This window comes from Prenolepis imparis, unplaced genomic scaffold (genome assembly GCF_030444845.1).
Source record: "Prenolepis imparis isolate NDT839.2.m4 unplaced genomic scaffold, iyPreImpa1.0 SCAF_1, whole genome shotgun sequence".
Taxonomy (NCBI): domain Eukaryota; kingdom Metazoa; phylum Arthropoda; class Insecta; order Hymenoptera; family Formicidae; genus Prenolepis; species Prenolepis imparis.
The window spans coordinates 8002768-8017193 of NW_028141159.1; the positions used below are offsets into that span (position 1 = coordinate 8002768).

The 14426-nt window shown below is 33.6% G+C and overlaps 2 protein-coding genes across 3 annotated transcripts in view; one reads left to right on the top strand and one right to left on the bottom strand.

The window, feature by feature from the left end:
* The first annotated feature begins 1390 nt into the window (after positions 1-1390).
* LOC145939824 (glutamine amidotransferase-like class 1 domain-containing protein 3, mitochondrial) lies at positions 1391-3554 on the top strand. The gene is made up of 4 exons (XM_083044450.1): positions 1391-1543; positions 2648-2937; positions 3111-3274; positions 3340-3554. Exons 1-4 carry the CDS (start codon positions 1391-1393, stop codon positions 3552-3554), a joined length of 822 nt encoding a protein of 273 aa, XP_082900576.1.
* An 856-nt stretch (positions 3555-4410) lies between these two features.
* The window catches only part of LOC145944625 (uncharacterized), a 54576-nt gene continuing 44560 nt past the window's right edge, over positions 4411-14426 (bottom strand). For both annotated transcript variants that reach the window (XM_083053109.1, XM_083053119.1), the window contains 2 exons: positions 11125-11162; positions 4411-6649 (listed from right to left, as the gene is read on the bottom strand). In XM_083053109.1, the coding sequence (XP_082909235.1) occupies positions 5741-6649; positions 11125-11162 (947 nt within the window). In that variant the 3' untranslated portion in view covers positions 4411-5740. The remainder of the gene's footprint in view (positions 6650-11124; positions 11163-14426) is intronic.

Genomic DNA, 14426 nt, shown 5'->3' on the forward strand with positions numbered 1-14426 from the left:
ATTTACATAAGATTATGCGTAAGCCTTCGTACGCCTCGCGGAAAGGGGATCGACGAAATGGTATCGTGGCGAAACAACGCTCCGGGGGTGCGCTCATCTCGCACTGATAATTATAATAAAGCGGCATTATATGACGTACGAGCGACGTGATAAGCGTCATTGTCGATTCTACTGAAGTACGAGCGATCAGTGATATGTGATTTAACATTTTTTTATCAGTTTTGTAATGCGACCTGACTTTAAATTTTGGAAAAAATTATGGAGCAATATTATTCCGAGTATGTTTAAGAAAAGAAACTTCATTGATCAATTGTCCTTGTTTGCCATTTTATTATAATATATATTATATTTTATTTTTGCACGTGTTATTTGTGATTATTAAATTTGTTTATATAATATATTGACATATTTTTACATACATATAATATGTAGTCTGTTTTTCATTGAATATTTGTATAGATATTATAATATTGTAACGTGAAACAATGAAACAATGTTCTCAATAATAAATAGGATAAAAATAATATAACACACACAACACAAGTATTTTTAAAATTAAATTAATAACTTATGTGTCATACACACATCATAAATGATTAATTCATGTAAGTAAAATATATAAATTATAAATACTTTTTTTCTCATGCACGATAGTAAAGTTACTTTTTATATACTAGTACAAAAATCAATTTTTACTAGATCTGCAAACTACTTTATATTTCAATAAGCCAACAGGATTTATTATCATATAGCCGTATAGCCGTTCTTTGCCTCGTGGCGTTGTTAAATCTTACCTCCCATCCCATGGTGTGTTTTGTATTCATAGTCTGAGCGAAAATTGCTCCTAGAGCACAATAAAGATTATACGAACCATAAAGTAAGTTCAGTTTAACCGATGTTTATTTAAGAGGCTAAGATATACTACGAGAATTTTTTCTTTTATAATTTTATCTCTATGCGTATCCCTTATATCCTTACATTTTCATATTATTTTCTTTCTCTGGTGGCTCTCATGAAACTCACAATCAGTTGAATCAAACCGACCGTGGTTACTACGAAACCATCGTCGGTGTGTATATCGACGGAGAGAGAGAGAGTTTCTCCGTTGGATATCGAGAACACTGGCTAGAATCTAGAATTCTGAATGAATCTGCACCCTTACGAAGATCTCTGGAACTGCACGAACGTTCGCTGTGAAGCACGATTAACAAGGAAGGTTGCATCCCTTGTGTGAAGTATGATAAGAACAAATCAAAATCGTAATCAATCGTAGTCTTGCAAATTGAGAAATCGTGGAAAACATTTCTGCAAAAATTATTGATCGAAATTGGGTGCATGTTTGTTCAATTAATAAATAAAATTTTTTTTCTCATTTTTTTATGCGAAAGCAATGTTGCGAAAACAAATTGTCAAATCTTTCTTGCGACATGACACTTCCAGGTTTATATCTGGATTTTTTCATAACCTTCACACATCGCAAATTTCGGCTGGAAAAGAGAAAGCAAAAAAAAATAAAAGCTGTGAATCTATATCCGTAGCTGTGGTAAGTATTATTTTGCGCGCGATATTCTTTTCATAATCTAAATTTTTTTTACACAATAGACAAAAATGCAATTCAAAAATATTTGCGCAAAGTTTATAAAAGCAATTTGTGTACAAATATTCATTAAGTTTAAATATTATTACATACGTTTATTTTGTTTAATTTACTAAACAAATAGAATGTATTTCAATGCTGTATTGATTTTTGAGTACATACGGCATTTTGTGGATTTTCTTAATTTAAACAATAAAATATATTATTTCTCATATAAACGTTTTTATAAAATTATATTTATAGTACAGGTTTATGCAATAAAATATTCATAAAAGAAAAAAATTACACGTTTAAAATAAATTAATCTTAATCGTAATTGTTATTTCGTTATAACATCTGTAAGAAAAATGCTTTTTTATTAATTAATTATTGTTCAATTCTCGACAAGTAAAACACGATATACATATGTAAGTACTCATCTAAAGTTCATGATACTACAGCAGTATTAAAATGTTTCCCTGGCATAATCTTGTATACGAGGGAAATAATTTTCGTGGTATGATGTAACGCGACGTTTTATTGATGTCTATGGCGGAAAGAAGTTAAAGTTTTTCTATGGAAAAAAACGCAGTAAAAAAAGTAGCGATAATCATTACTCCCAAGTTATTAAGTTTTTATAATAATAATATATGTTTATAGTATGAATGTGAGAAAAAATATGTTTACAACGTTATTTTAATACGATGAAAGATGTGCAGTTTTGTGAATTTATGAGAGACTTCTGTACATTTATATTCAAATAAATTACCAACACAGACATTAATGATCTATGCTTTCTATTTGGTTAGTTTAATGAAATTATATGAATTTTTTTCTTGAATTTTTTTGAAATAATCCCAAATTTAAATGCATTTTATTATATCACTTAGTGCTTATCTCTTAAAATGTAATTTAAAAAAATGTGTAAATATAAATCTATCTAAAGAGTCCAAATAATGATTAATGATTTAGTACATAATCATTTGAATTGTCTAGAATTTTGAACACGAAAAACGTGATCAGCATATTTTTAATATAAAAAGCTATTATATAATACGGGTTTTTCTACAGATTCTTTGCGGATGCGGTCGATTCGATGGTACCGAAATTTCCGAAGCTATTTCGACAGCTATACACTTACGGCAGAAAGACATGAAGCCACAATTTTATGCTCCGAACATTGAGATTTCCGGCGTAGTCGATCATTTTACTAGAGAGATGGATTCTGCTTGTTCTTCTAGAAATGCTCTCGTAGAAGCCGCGAGATTAGCAAGAGCATGTATAAAACCTCTGACCGAGTGCGAAGTTTGTACACACGGTGCTCTTATTATACCTGGAGGATTCGGTGCCGCACGTACTTTGTACGTATATAACAATTGGATATAGTAGCGTAAAAAATAATAAAATACAAGACAAAATAACATGTATTAAAACAATATTATAATAATATATTATAAAACGCGTGGATGTATTTATTATTAAAGCACAATAATAATTTACACAAATATTCAACTATCATTTTACATTTATAAAGGAGTAATTTTGACGAAAAAGGTGCAAATTGTACCGTCTTACCTGAGCTAGAGAAGCTTATCGAGGATTTTTATTGCGAGAAAAAACCGATCGGCACTATATGCATAGCTAGTGCGCTTATCGCTAAAGTATTGAAAGGCGTGAAAGTTACACTTGGCAAAGAATGTAAGTCACTGATTATCCTCTCTCGTTGATGTCCTCTTTTTTAATATCTGTAAATAATTTTGCAGCACCTAAAGAAGACTGGCCATATGCTGATGCTATCAAAAAGGTCAAAGATATGGGCGCTAAAGTAGAAATGAAAGATGTCAAAGGAGTAACACGATGTAAAAAATACAATGTTGTCAGTACACCAGCCTGGTTGTATGAGCCTGCTACTTATTCGGATATTCACGAAGGTATTGGTAAACTTGTCACGACGCTAAAGAAGTGCATAAATAAGTAATATGTTTTTGTAAATGTGTTTCTTTGGAGAGGAGAAATCGTACTTTATAACATTTTTATATTTTAATAATGTTTTGCAATACTATTTATTATATTGGATGATTGCAAAAGTTCGTGCCCGATTTGCATAGATGGTGGTAATAACTTCAAATCGGGCACGAACTTTTGCAATCATCCAATATATGTATACGTCTACCATTTTTTATATGCATTTATATTTTCGATAGATAAAAATTTCTATTATATCAAATTTTTTTTACTACTTTTGTAATTGGAATTGTAAATTGCAAATCTTGTTTTTAAAAATATTAAAATTAATGTTTTATAAATCTTGTGTGCGAAAATGTGCATTTTCTTAAAGTAAAATTAATGTAGGACTTGATGAGTTAGGAACCTTATTTTCGAAAAATATACTTTATTTAATTTTTTTTACTATGCCTCTTTGGAATGAAATAAGAACGAGGCATACGTTTTGGATATGTTGTTAGCGCAGGTCAGTAAGCCTAAAAATACAGTTAAAATAATCAACAAGTAAAACAACAATGAATCGAGATCTGCAATAAAGAATCTCCATTGATTTAAAATCACATTTTTGTTAGTTTATAATGCGCCAATTTTCGCCGCGAATTTCATCCGAAGTGAAAGTCCTGGAATTCTACTGAAATTCCAGCACAAATACTTAAGTATTATTTATTTCATAATGATCATAAATGGTAAGAAATGCTCAGAGATTTTCTTATTAATTGTAAGTAGCGTTTTCCTTATAAATTTCGAGGCCGATTGGCAGCCTTGTTAAACCTGTAAACACGGAGAGAAATAATTAACGTATTTTTATAAGTAATAACAAATACAAAATAGACAGTCTTTATTAGTTTAATAAATGTATGCGGATTCTTACTTAAAGTATAGCCAATAAAAATTTTGTGCGTTGATGTACGCAGCTACGGGCGTGTTTAATATCTTATCTGTGAATAAACACAATATTCCGTTTTTTAATCAAAACATTAAAGTGTTATAGACGAAAGCAGCACATTGATATAATATAATTACAATAATAACGCAATTTTTGCAAGTCAATTTGATCAGAAATTTTCGCATAAATGTTTTCATAGATTTCTTCTTTTCGTACACATTTTTTACACTTTTAGCACCTAAAATAAAACAAGGTCACGTTTATTCTGAAGAGAAAAGAAGAACGACCGCAAAGCTGTAATTAAAAAAAAAATAGATCTCATGTATATTCTTAAGTATTTTCTACGTATGTTGTATTTCGCATAATTACAGGATAACGAAGCTCGTGGAATTCAGGTTTAGCCCGAATGCAAGTGTCGTTGGTAAGAGTTACCGATTCCAGAATTGAGGCTTACTCGAGCGTAACGTTTACGTACAAGCAATAAATTCAATCAACGTAAAAGGTCTCCGTGCATAATAGTTAGCTTTGCAAGCGTCTTGCCGAAACGGGAACAGTTCTTCAGAAGGTGTCTGTGTGGCCAACAAAACGTGTAGTGGCCACATGGAATTTCCTAATCGACGTACTGCAGGCTCAAAAAAATCTTATAATTAGAATCTCTCAAACTTACGCGACTATCACCTAATGTAGAGAATAGTTTATTTATTAAGGTTAGTTTGAATCTGACAATGATTGGTCAATAAACAGAAACACGGCAGTATTTTATATTTCTAAATGCAACATCTTCGCGCATCATAAATGCATTTTTTTTTCTACAATATATTAAAACTAATTAATTATTTCGGATTCTCGAATCGTCCTGGAAATGTTACATATAGTTCGTACAATACTAAAGACAATATTAAAGACTACGAAATGTTTTTGTTTGCTCATTTCCTCATTACTTACAGACCACCGTCGAAATTCCAACAATAGGAATTAAATACCTTCTAACCGGCGACGTTTAATTTCAAAATACGATTTTCAAGTTGCCAGTTTTCCGGATTGATCGAAAAAGTTCAGTCACGCGCGCGCACAGTAATATCGTCTATAAAAATGCGAGTCTTCTCTGTCTTTCTCTCTGTCGCACGTTTTCAAAACATTCTCCTCTAATGATAGAGAGACGACTCTTTTCAGAGATACTTTGGTTCTGATCTCGAGGCCAGATTCCGCGTTTGGGAGAAATCCCGAGGTTAGGCGTTCGCGTTAACGTACACTTTAGCGATGTTCGTGGACTCTCAGCTGAGGGCAAGCAGTGGCTCGACGGCCATGCGGGACCTCCTTGCCTTGTCCTCTTCGTACTGCTTCATCTTCATGAGTTTCCACTTGCCCTTACTCTGTTTCTTTTGCGGTATTTCCGTGGTAGTCATTTCCTCTATATTAGATCGTTCCTCTTCCTCCAACATTCTGAGGGTCTCGATGATGTTTCTGGGTTCCGTGACACGTCCAGTGGAGCTGCCATTCTTATTGGCGTACACTACGGAAAGGTGCGAAAAACTGGATTTCGGTGGCGCCGTAATATCGGCGAAATCGCGGAAGTTCGCGAAGAAGTCGCCACTACGAGTTGGCTGGGGTTTAGGATTCCTGTAATACTGCGCGCGACCACGACTGTAGTATGGATTATAGTGACTCTCGTCTATCGAGTACTCGTCGTTCTCCTTTTCCTCCGGATAGTAAGTACCGCCGCGAATCACGCCGAAGTTACCTGAACCTAATAGGGAATGCTGATCTTTGCTTGCAGCGGTTGGATAATTACGATCGCGTTGGAAGTAGCCTAAAAATCTGTTAGGACGATATCGTTGCTGCTGCTCCGTGAACGGAGGTCGGTGGTTCGCGAAGAGTTCTGCGAAGGATGGGAAAAAATTTTGACTTTGTGTTTCCAAGCCTCTATCTCCCACGTCGGTAAATTGTGCGACGCCAGTGTGTTGCGTATTCTTCGCCTCTTGATCTTTAGAAGCGTCAACCTTTTCAGCTTCGGATATTTCCCTGCTTTTATCGGTGGCATCAACGGACGTTTTATCCTGGCTATTATTTCGCGTGCTGTTTTCTACACGATCCGTTTGCAAGGTTCCAGATTCATCCGGTTCCATGTACATGTCGGAATCATCGTATTCTTCGCCTACCTCTGACGCCGACGCCACGGAATCCTGCAACACAGGGGAAGAAATTTCTATACAATTATACTGTGTGAATTATTGACATCGCCTTTCGAACAATAAATGCGGATTACGAGCAGGAGAAAGCTTATCGATGCAAGCCGAGGAATGGGCAAAGAAATGTTCTACGAGTCACGTTACGGAAACGTGCTCTTTTAAATTCAATAATTTTGCAATGCATGAACTTTCCTCGCGCTTCTATATGCGCCCCGCTGATTTGTGCAACGAGCGTAACAATTTAGCGCTCTAACATCAGAAAATTGATTTTAAATTATTGAAATTACACTAATCGATTATAATAAAAACGTGATAGAAGGATATTAAATTCTCTATTACGTAATTTTCTGCGGTTTAATATTATTTTAAAGAATCGAATGATACTATCATTTAACGCTAATTCAACATTACATGATAATTGTGAATTACGCGTTAGTGAAACTTAAATAAAAATTCTAGAAACTTAGCATGGGGCTATTCCTTTATAATTCTTCATTTTTCCATCGCACTTTTCTCGTTCGAATTTATTTCCCTATTCGAGAAATTTACAACTAGAATATAGATAGTTACCGGAACATTATACTTTCTATACCGTTTCTTCTTAGAAATTATTTTTAAGATCCACAAGCGGCCGCAGTGCGATTAAAGATTGTTCAAGCATGACAAGATTTCAATAAGTGCAGCAGTTCCTTTCGCAGAGTGCATCGACCGAAGAGGGACGGTCTGAGCCCACCGTGTCCTCGCCTTGACATTTAAAACATCTTCGTGCAAGACCGTTTGTGCTCAAGACTAGTCACCATGGGTACGTTATACATGACCCGTACATTGTACGATGTACCCATCCAGGCATACCACAATATCGCATTCTATAAGAGCACGATTGTGCCGAGTACGTGCACACGCTTCGGGACGATAATACGTACAAAGCGCGTAGATGGCCGTTTGAAATTGGTTGCAACACGTTGGCGAGACACGCCTAGCATTGTTACGAATATGTCAGGTCAACACTCGTCCGATACAGCTGTATCTGCCTCCTCGGAGTCAATATAATACCTTGCTTCTGTATCGGAGTTGTTCTTACAAATACGACATTAAGCAAATGAATCCATTTGTATCGCCAACCACAATACATTTATTATACATATGCCAATTCATAATCGAATATGTATACTGGATATATGGATTTCCCTCTTAGAAGTTAAATTGATCAACTCCACTTTTTTGTAAATTTCTGAATTTTAGATTACTAATAATATTCTTTGGTATTAAAATTAAGAAATTTTATAAAAAGTGAAATTGATTAGTTTAATTCTTAAAAGAGACTCATGGTGAATATAATTATATTTTTTTTGTATATTATGTATTACGTATTACATATATATTTTGCGTAATACTATTCGAACAAATACGGATGATTTTGTAACAAAGCGATTATAAATCAATGGTCCGCGAAAAAGAATGATTCTGACAAAGAAGGATTGTGGTAGCTATTCTGAATGTTATACGGACATGTAGACAATAAATTGTACATGCACCGGCGAATAAGCATGATAAATGCGTCTTCGCACTCCGTAATGAGAAATGAATGATAGACTTTACGAGCAAGATTCTATGAACGGAGTTTTGATCATATCAGGAACAAAATAATGTGTCGCAGTTAATTACTCTAGCATAATTATTTATCTGTTTTGACTAATTAGGTGGCACTACAAACAGGTGAGACAAATTGAAACACTACCTTTGCGACATCATATTATACAGACAGATTCGAATTCGAATGTTCGTTCATCTCGATTGATACGTAATGCAATAATAATTAAATATCTATAATATTAACCATAATGGCAATAATCATGCAATCATTAGTGTTTTAATTAGAAAATAAATTACTTACTAATGCGTACCATTTTTTTTGCGATGGTATATAATTATAGTATAAATCTTTCAAAATTGCTGTAAAATAATATTTAAATATAAATAAAAAAACTCATTGAAAATAGTAGAACAGGAAACAATGAAACTAACATTATACCGTATAATTGAAAGAATTGAGTAAAAAAGAAAAAGAAAGGTTATAATTATATGATTACAAGACATGATTTAATCAGTTCATATGTTCGGGAGAGTTGCAAGATAAATGCTGTAATAAAAGTACTAGTATTTCCATCCGATGTAGATTTGAATCTTTCTTCATATGTGCACACATATAGATTAAAGAGTTTGAAATATACAATTATTATTCCGAAAAAACAACACACAAATATGAGCGTTATTATATTTCAATGAACTTGATAAAAACGTGTATTAGTAGTAATTATATTACGTACGTAAAAAAGAAAAGATATAAATCTCAAACTCGAGATAAATATATACTAATGTACTAGAGACATACTTGATTAGCGATGATAAGAAAATAAAACACAAAAAGACGTATTATAATTGTTATACATAATTATAGAACGCAATTATTTCCGTGATTTGCTCTTGATAATTACTACTAACTACTTATAAATTCAAGAATTATAGTGTAACTGATAAAATAGTAAGCGTTGAAAGTTCTTATGGCCTCTCTTGCCTGATCCCACAAACGTATTATCTGCTTTTCCACTTATCCCGACTTTTTTACATGTAATATTCAAACAGGATTTAAACTATAATAATACGAAAGGCTCAATATTCTTTGTAATGATCGAGATTGACGAGGATTGACGAAGAGCAGAAGGCTGTGAGAGGAAAAGAAGGACATGCTATTATTACGCGATTACAGGACGCAAATTAGTCTCGCAACGCGGTTCTTTTACCGGGTAAAATGTATGATGTACACCTGAAGATTATTATATTATCTTGATGTGTGCGTGTGCGCTATCCAATTAACTATAGCGCGTCTATCCCCGTCGGTCGGTATGAATTATATGTGAATTAGGGGCAATCACACAGCACGAGCAGCCGCGGGCCATACGATGGATGATCCGCGATTCTCTTAGAGCAGCACGAATCGTCTTAGCGCGAGGAAATTTATATGTAAGCTTTATTAGCGAAGCGCATGTGATGACACATGCGAAAGTGCAGCAGAAATCCTGGAACGAAATCGACATCGGTTGACTGATTGATCGTGAAATACAATACGAGCTTGTAATTTTATAATCTCTCTTTTCATCGGTTAAAGTCTGTCACGTTTCTTTCTTGCTAACAAAGAGCAAAATTAATAATAAAGTTAAAGGAGCTTAAATAAGATTAGTTGCTGAAATTCATATATTAGAAAGGTTCATTAATGAAAGCGTTAGAATCGTTATTAATAATTGTTTTATATCTTGTTTCGTTTCATTGATTTTTTAAAAATGATTAGGATGCATAAATAAATAATAACGTAAAGAGAAAGTTATTTCCAATGAAAGGATTAATATGCTTTTCTTTACCTTGTGAAATAGAGCTGTTACAAAAATAATATATTACGATGGCCAAAGAAAGCGATTTTTATCATCTAACAGAAATACTTGTTGAATTTGTTCAAACACGAAAAAAATATTATATAAATTTTTAATATTTATACTTTTGACTCATCTCATTGCCGATTAGAGAAAGAGTACATTGTTATATTATTAAAATTTATTGTCTATATAATTGCTCGTTTGCGTTATCATAAATGTAATTTACAGCATGTTGTCAATATGATCTCTGAAATAATCGCACATTTGATTTATTACGCGTCATACATGAGCGCTCAGACAATATTACGTTATGAATATCGCAACAGGAATATACTATTTGCATTTATCGCGACAAATGTAATCATACTTTATCGACAAGAGTTATGAATGTGACGGTCAAGAGCAGGACATAGCCAGAAGAGTTGCAAATATATATTTGCATTTTTCAGGTGCTATATTTTTATATCTTATTAAATTGTATTTATATAATTTTAAATTGATATAACTAAAGAAAAAAAAGCGATGTATGTAAAATCTAGATTTAAAGTAAAGCATACATATATACGCACTTTTGCGTGTATAAGTAAGAGATAGGATAATATAAATTAAATTGTAATAATTTATTTTACATATTAATAAAATAATATTTTTGCAATTATAAAATTAATTCTGATTACGCTACAAGTTATAAAGACATACATTTACATACATTTCGTAATAGATCAATTTTATCAGAAGATCTTATCTTCTCAATGGTTGGCGTTAATATAATCATGCAGATAACTATCTTAATATATAAACTAACTTAATATAATACGAAAAGAGAACACGAAGTGTGTTTGAAAACGAGATGATATCTGCACGAATCCGTGATAATCCATGTAAAATATGCAGGCGACTCCTGAGGCAATCCTTTCGCCTTACGTATATATGTGTCGCGATTTCCGATTTAAATCAGGCTTTAAACATTCGCATTGAGACACGGCATGGCAATACTATGTAGTTTCTTTTTTTTATTATTCTTTAAAAATTTTTTCTTACCTCATGTGAGACCGCGTCCTCGGGAACTGGCGCTCCATCTGAAACAAAGAAAACAGATCTTTGTGAGAAAGGCATTCTACTGGTAAATATGCATGCGACACATGCACAACATGGTTAAATTGCGGTTACTGATATTTACGATCCAGTTATGGAACCGTAGAGAAAAAACGAAACACTTTTTTGAGATAAACACGCATCCGCGAATCACGCGGTGAAACATAATTTCGACAGTCGATATCGAAACTTGGCAAAACATGCTGGAATTCCTTAATCACCACCCTCGATTGCGTGCATAGATCATCGAACCGGTCGCATGCATCATTCGCGTGTAATAGTTTGCTCGCTGTGTATTACATCGCGATTTTAAAGGAGCATTGTGGAATATCTTGAAAACGCCACATAGATTACATTATATCGGCAGCTGCGAGAACCGAATCGAAATATATCGTGAAAATCGATAATTTATGTTTTTCATGTATTATCGAATTAAGGGACACCAGAAATTTGTGTAAAATTGATTTTTATCTTTTAAACGTGCGAAATCACGCAGATATATCCTGCAACAATACTTGAATTATGACGCAGTGATTTTATGTCATTTTTATGCTATATATAAATTAGTATGTCCTCGTAAAATAATATATTTTAATACCACGAAGCAAGAGGATACGTTCCTGCGGAATGCGACTATTTTATCTGCGAAACCGGCTACTCTTGTTCGTCCTCGAAATAAATTTGATGGTATTCGCCGCTTTTCATTGAGCGTTCGTTTAAACGTTAAATTATAATCCACGTGTCTCTCTCTTTTGTAAATTATCGGTCAAGTACAGTAAAATTCATTTAAAAATATAAAACATGAAAGAAAAGAGAAACACATAATCACACGTTGTTCTATAACATCCAATCGAGCCGTTATTAATTAGCCCGCGGACATCGGACTTCCTTAATTAGTTCGTACCTTACTGACGGACGATCTTGCCGGGTTTCTTTCATTCTCTCGACAGGGGAGAAAGTCAATTACGTCGATGACAAGTCGTAGACGCTTACCGGGGATTTAGTGCGTCTCCAGAGATACTTGTATAAAGTTAAGACCCTCATTCCCTCGGCTCCGCTTGTCAACTGTGCGTCTCAGACACACAGCACCGGGTCGACAACGCTTCCGACATTTCCGTCTATTTTTTTATTCCTCTATAAATCTCGGGAGCCGAGATAGTTAACGTTATAAGCAATTTTATTCGCAAATGTAATCGCTTTTAAGGAGATGGATGAGATGTTTATATAATACATAGATTAACGACTGCGATAAGAAAATCGCTCGTAACGTATTTTTAATTTTTTAATTAGTATTTTAAAATGTTTTAATTATAATAGTTCGAATAATGTGATATTTATTTCCGCGAGATGATCGGTGTTTCTTTCAATGCGCCATTTTTTTTTATTTAGAGAGTCATGCTCCGATTTTTGGATCGCCTCGAAAGAAATTAGCTCAATGGACTTGTTAAATCGCGATCTGTCGGCGGTATTTCTCCACGCCAATTACGGCTCGCCGCAATGTAATGAGGCACCAACCGGCAATTTGTTGGTGCGATTCCATGAGATTCTCGTAATTTATCGTGCCGCGTATCGCGATCAAGGATTACAAGCTTTGATCACCTTCCGCTTAGATCATCAAGATACGGCATCTTTTTGAGATGTGCTAACAAAGGGAAAATTATATATTTTTAATATAAAAATATATAGTACGCGCGCGCGCACTATTCGCATATTAATATAGCTGCTAATATAGTCTATACATTTACTCTCAGTTTCATTTGCCACATTTGTTATCATAGAAACGCTACGCATTGAATTCAGAGAGGAAACGTTGCACGATGACACGACAATCGGTCTTCCTTAAACATGCACGACGTACTTTACTTTCTAGCGACGAACCGCGAGCGCTTTCTGCATAATAGAACAATCAAGTCCGAGTGACGAAAGACACGCAGACTACGTGTTTCGTACGGAATGTAATTCTTGAGTAATAATACAGTCTGCCAGACTGTTACTTTCGACAATGCTGCCATGCATCGGCAGATCTAAAAAAAAATAATCATTGATCGAGTGCATTTTGCTCATACGAGAATGCATTGTAAGACATTTGAGTCCTGCAATCGCGCATTCATAATTCTACTTATTGTACTGACAAAAGTTGATATATTTAAATATATTTAAATAATATAAATAATTTTTAAATAATTTTTTACTTATTAAATATATAGGTACATATATATGTTGTGAAATTAAAAAGTATGATAAAATATATATTAACAAAAATTTTAAATGAAAAATGTATAATTACATATAACTAAATATTATCCTCCCAAAGAAGACTATGCATACTGCTACTCAACTACTTATTAAGTATTTTATTTGCATGGCCCCATTTTTCAATGACATTTTACGTATCCTGCAACAATAGAGATGACACCAATGCGGGAATTCCGCTTCCTCGCGTGTGGCGTCGTCACACTCTCAACATTGTCCCGGCGACTATTTGCGACACAACCGGAGATGACGCTTTACCTTCGCGCTCGCCTTGCGTGAAAAGAACATTGCGCGATTATTATAGCTTAATAAGAGTTAATAAACTTTGTCAATTTATGTCGCGGTAATTACTTCATCTATCGAAACTTCTAATTAATCGTAATTAGTTGCGCATTTGAGAGAACATTATTTTGCGAATATTAAAACGGTTGTCAAAGCACCATTCATGGTGTAATGTAATATTTAAAGTAACCGTTTTATCACCGTTGATACTAAAAACGATATTGATTAACGCTAAAGAGTGACTTGATTGTAGTTTATGCGTAGCTAAACAGTAGCATTAACAAGCTTTTACGATAATTAGAATCGATTTACGCGCGTTGGCATGGAGAAATCGATTTTATTATTATTACACAAATCCGTATCAGTAAATTTTTGCCTTATCCCTTAAGCATTTTTCCTGCCAGTGCTCACTATCTATATACATATATTAAGCTACAATTCATTTTTCCGTAGGTTCTTTCAGTTTAAGACATTACTAATAAAGTTGTTTCAAATTTTCTCCTAGAATCACATTTCAAATCTATAATATAATCCAAATAAGCTATTATAATTATGTAAGAAATAACACTATGCAAAATAAATCTGCCACAGTTGTCAAAAATAACTGATAAAATGTAATTCACCGATTTTTACCTTATACATAATTTTTTTACCTTACACAATAAAATTACTTGTAAGTATGAGAAGCTTTCTACATTTACAAATAAATATTT

Excerpts from the sequence above, each read along its gene's own strand:
- LOC145939824 (XM_083044450.1), top strand. The coding sequence starts at position 1,391 with ATGTTGCGAAAACAAATTGTCAAATCTTTCTTGCGACATGACACTTCC. Across the intron at positions 1,544-2,647 it reads AATCTATATCCGTAGCTGTG|ATTCTTTGCGGATGCGGTCG; the intron begins GTAAGTATTATT and ends GTTTTTCTACAG. Across the intron at positions 2,938-3,110 it reads TTCGGTGCCGCACGTACTTT|GAGTAATTTTGACGAAAAAG; the intron begins GTACGTATATAA and ends ACATTTATAAAG.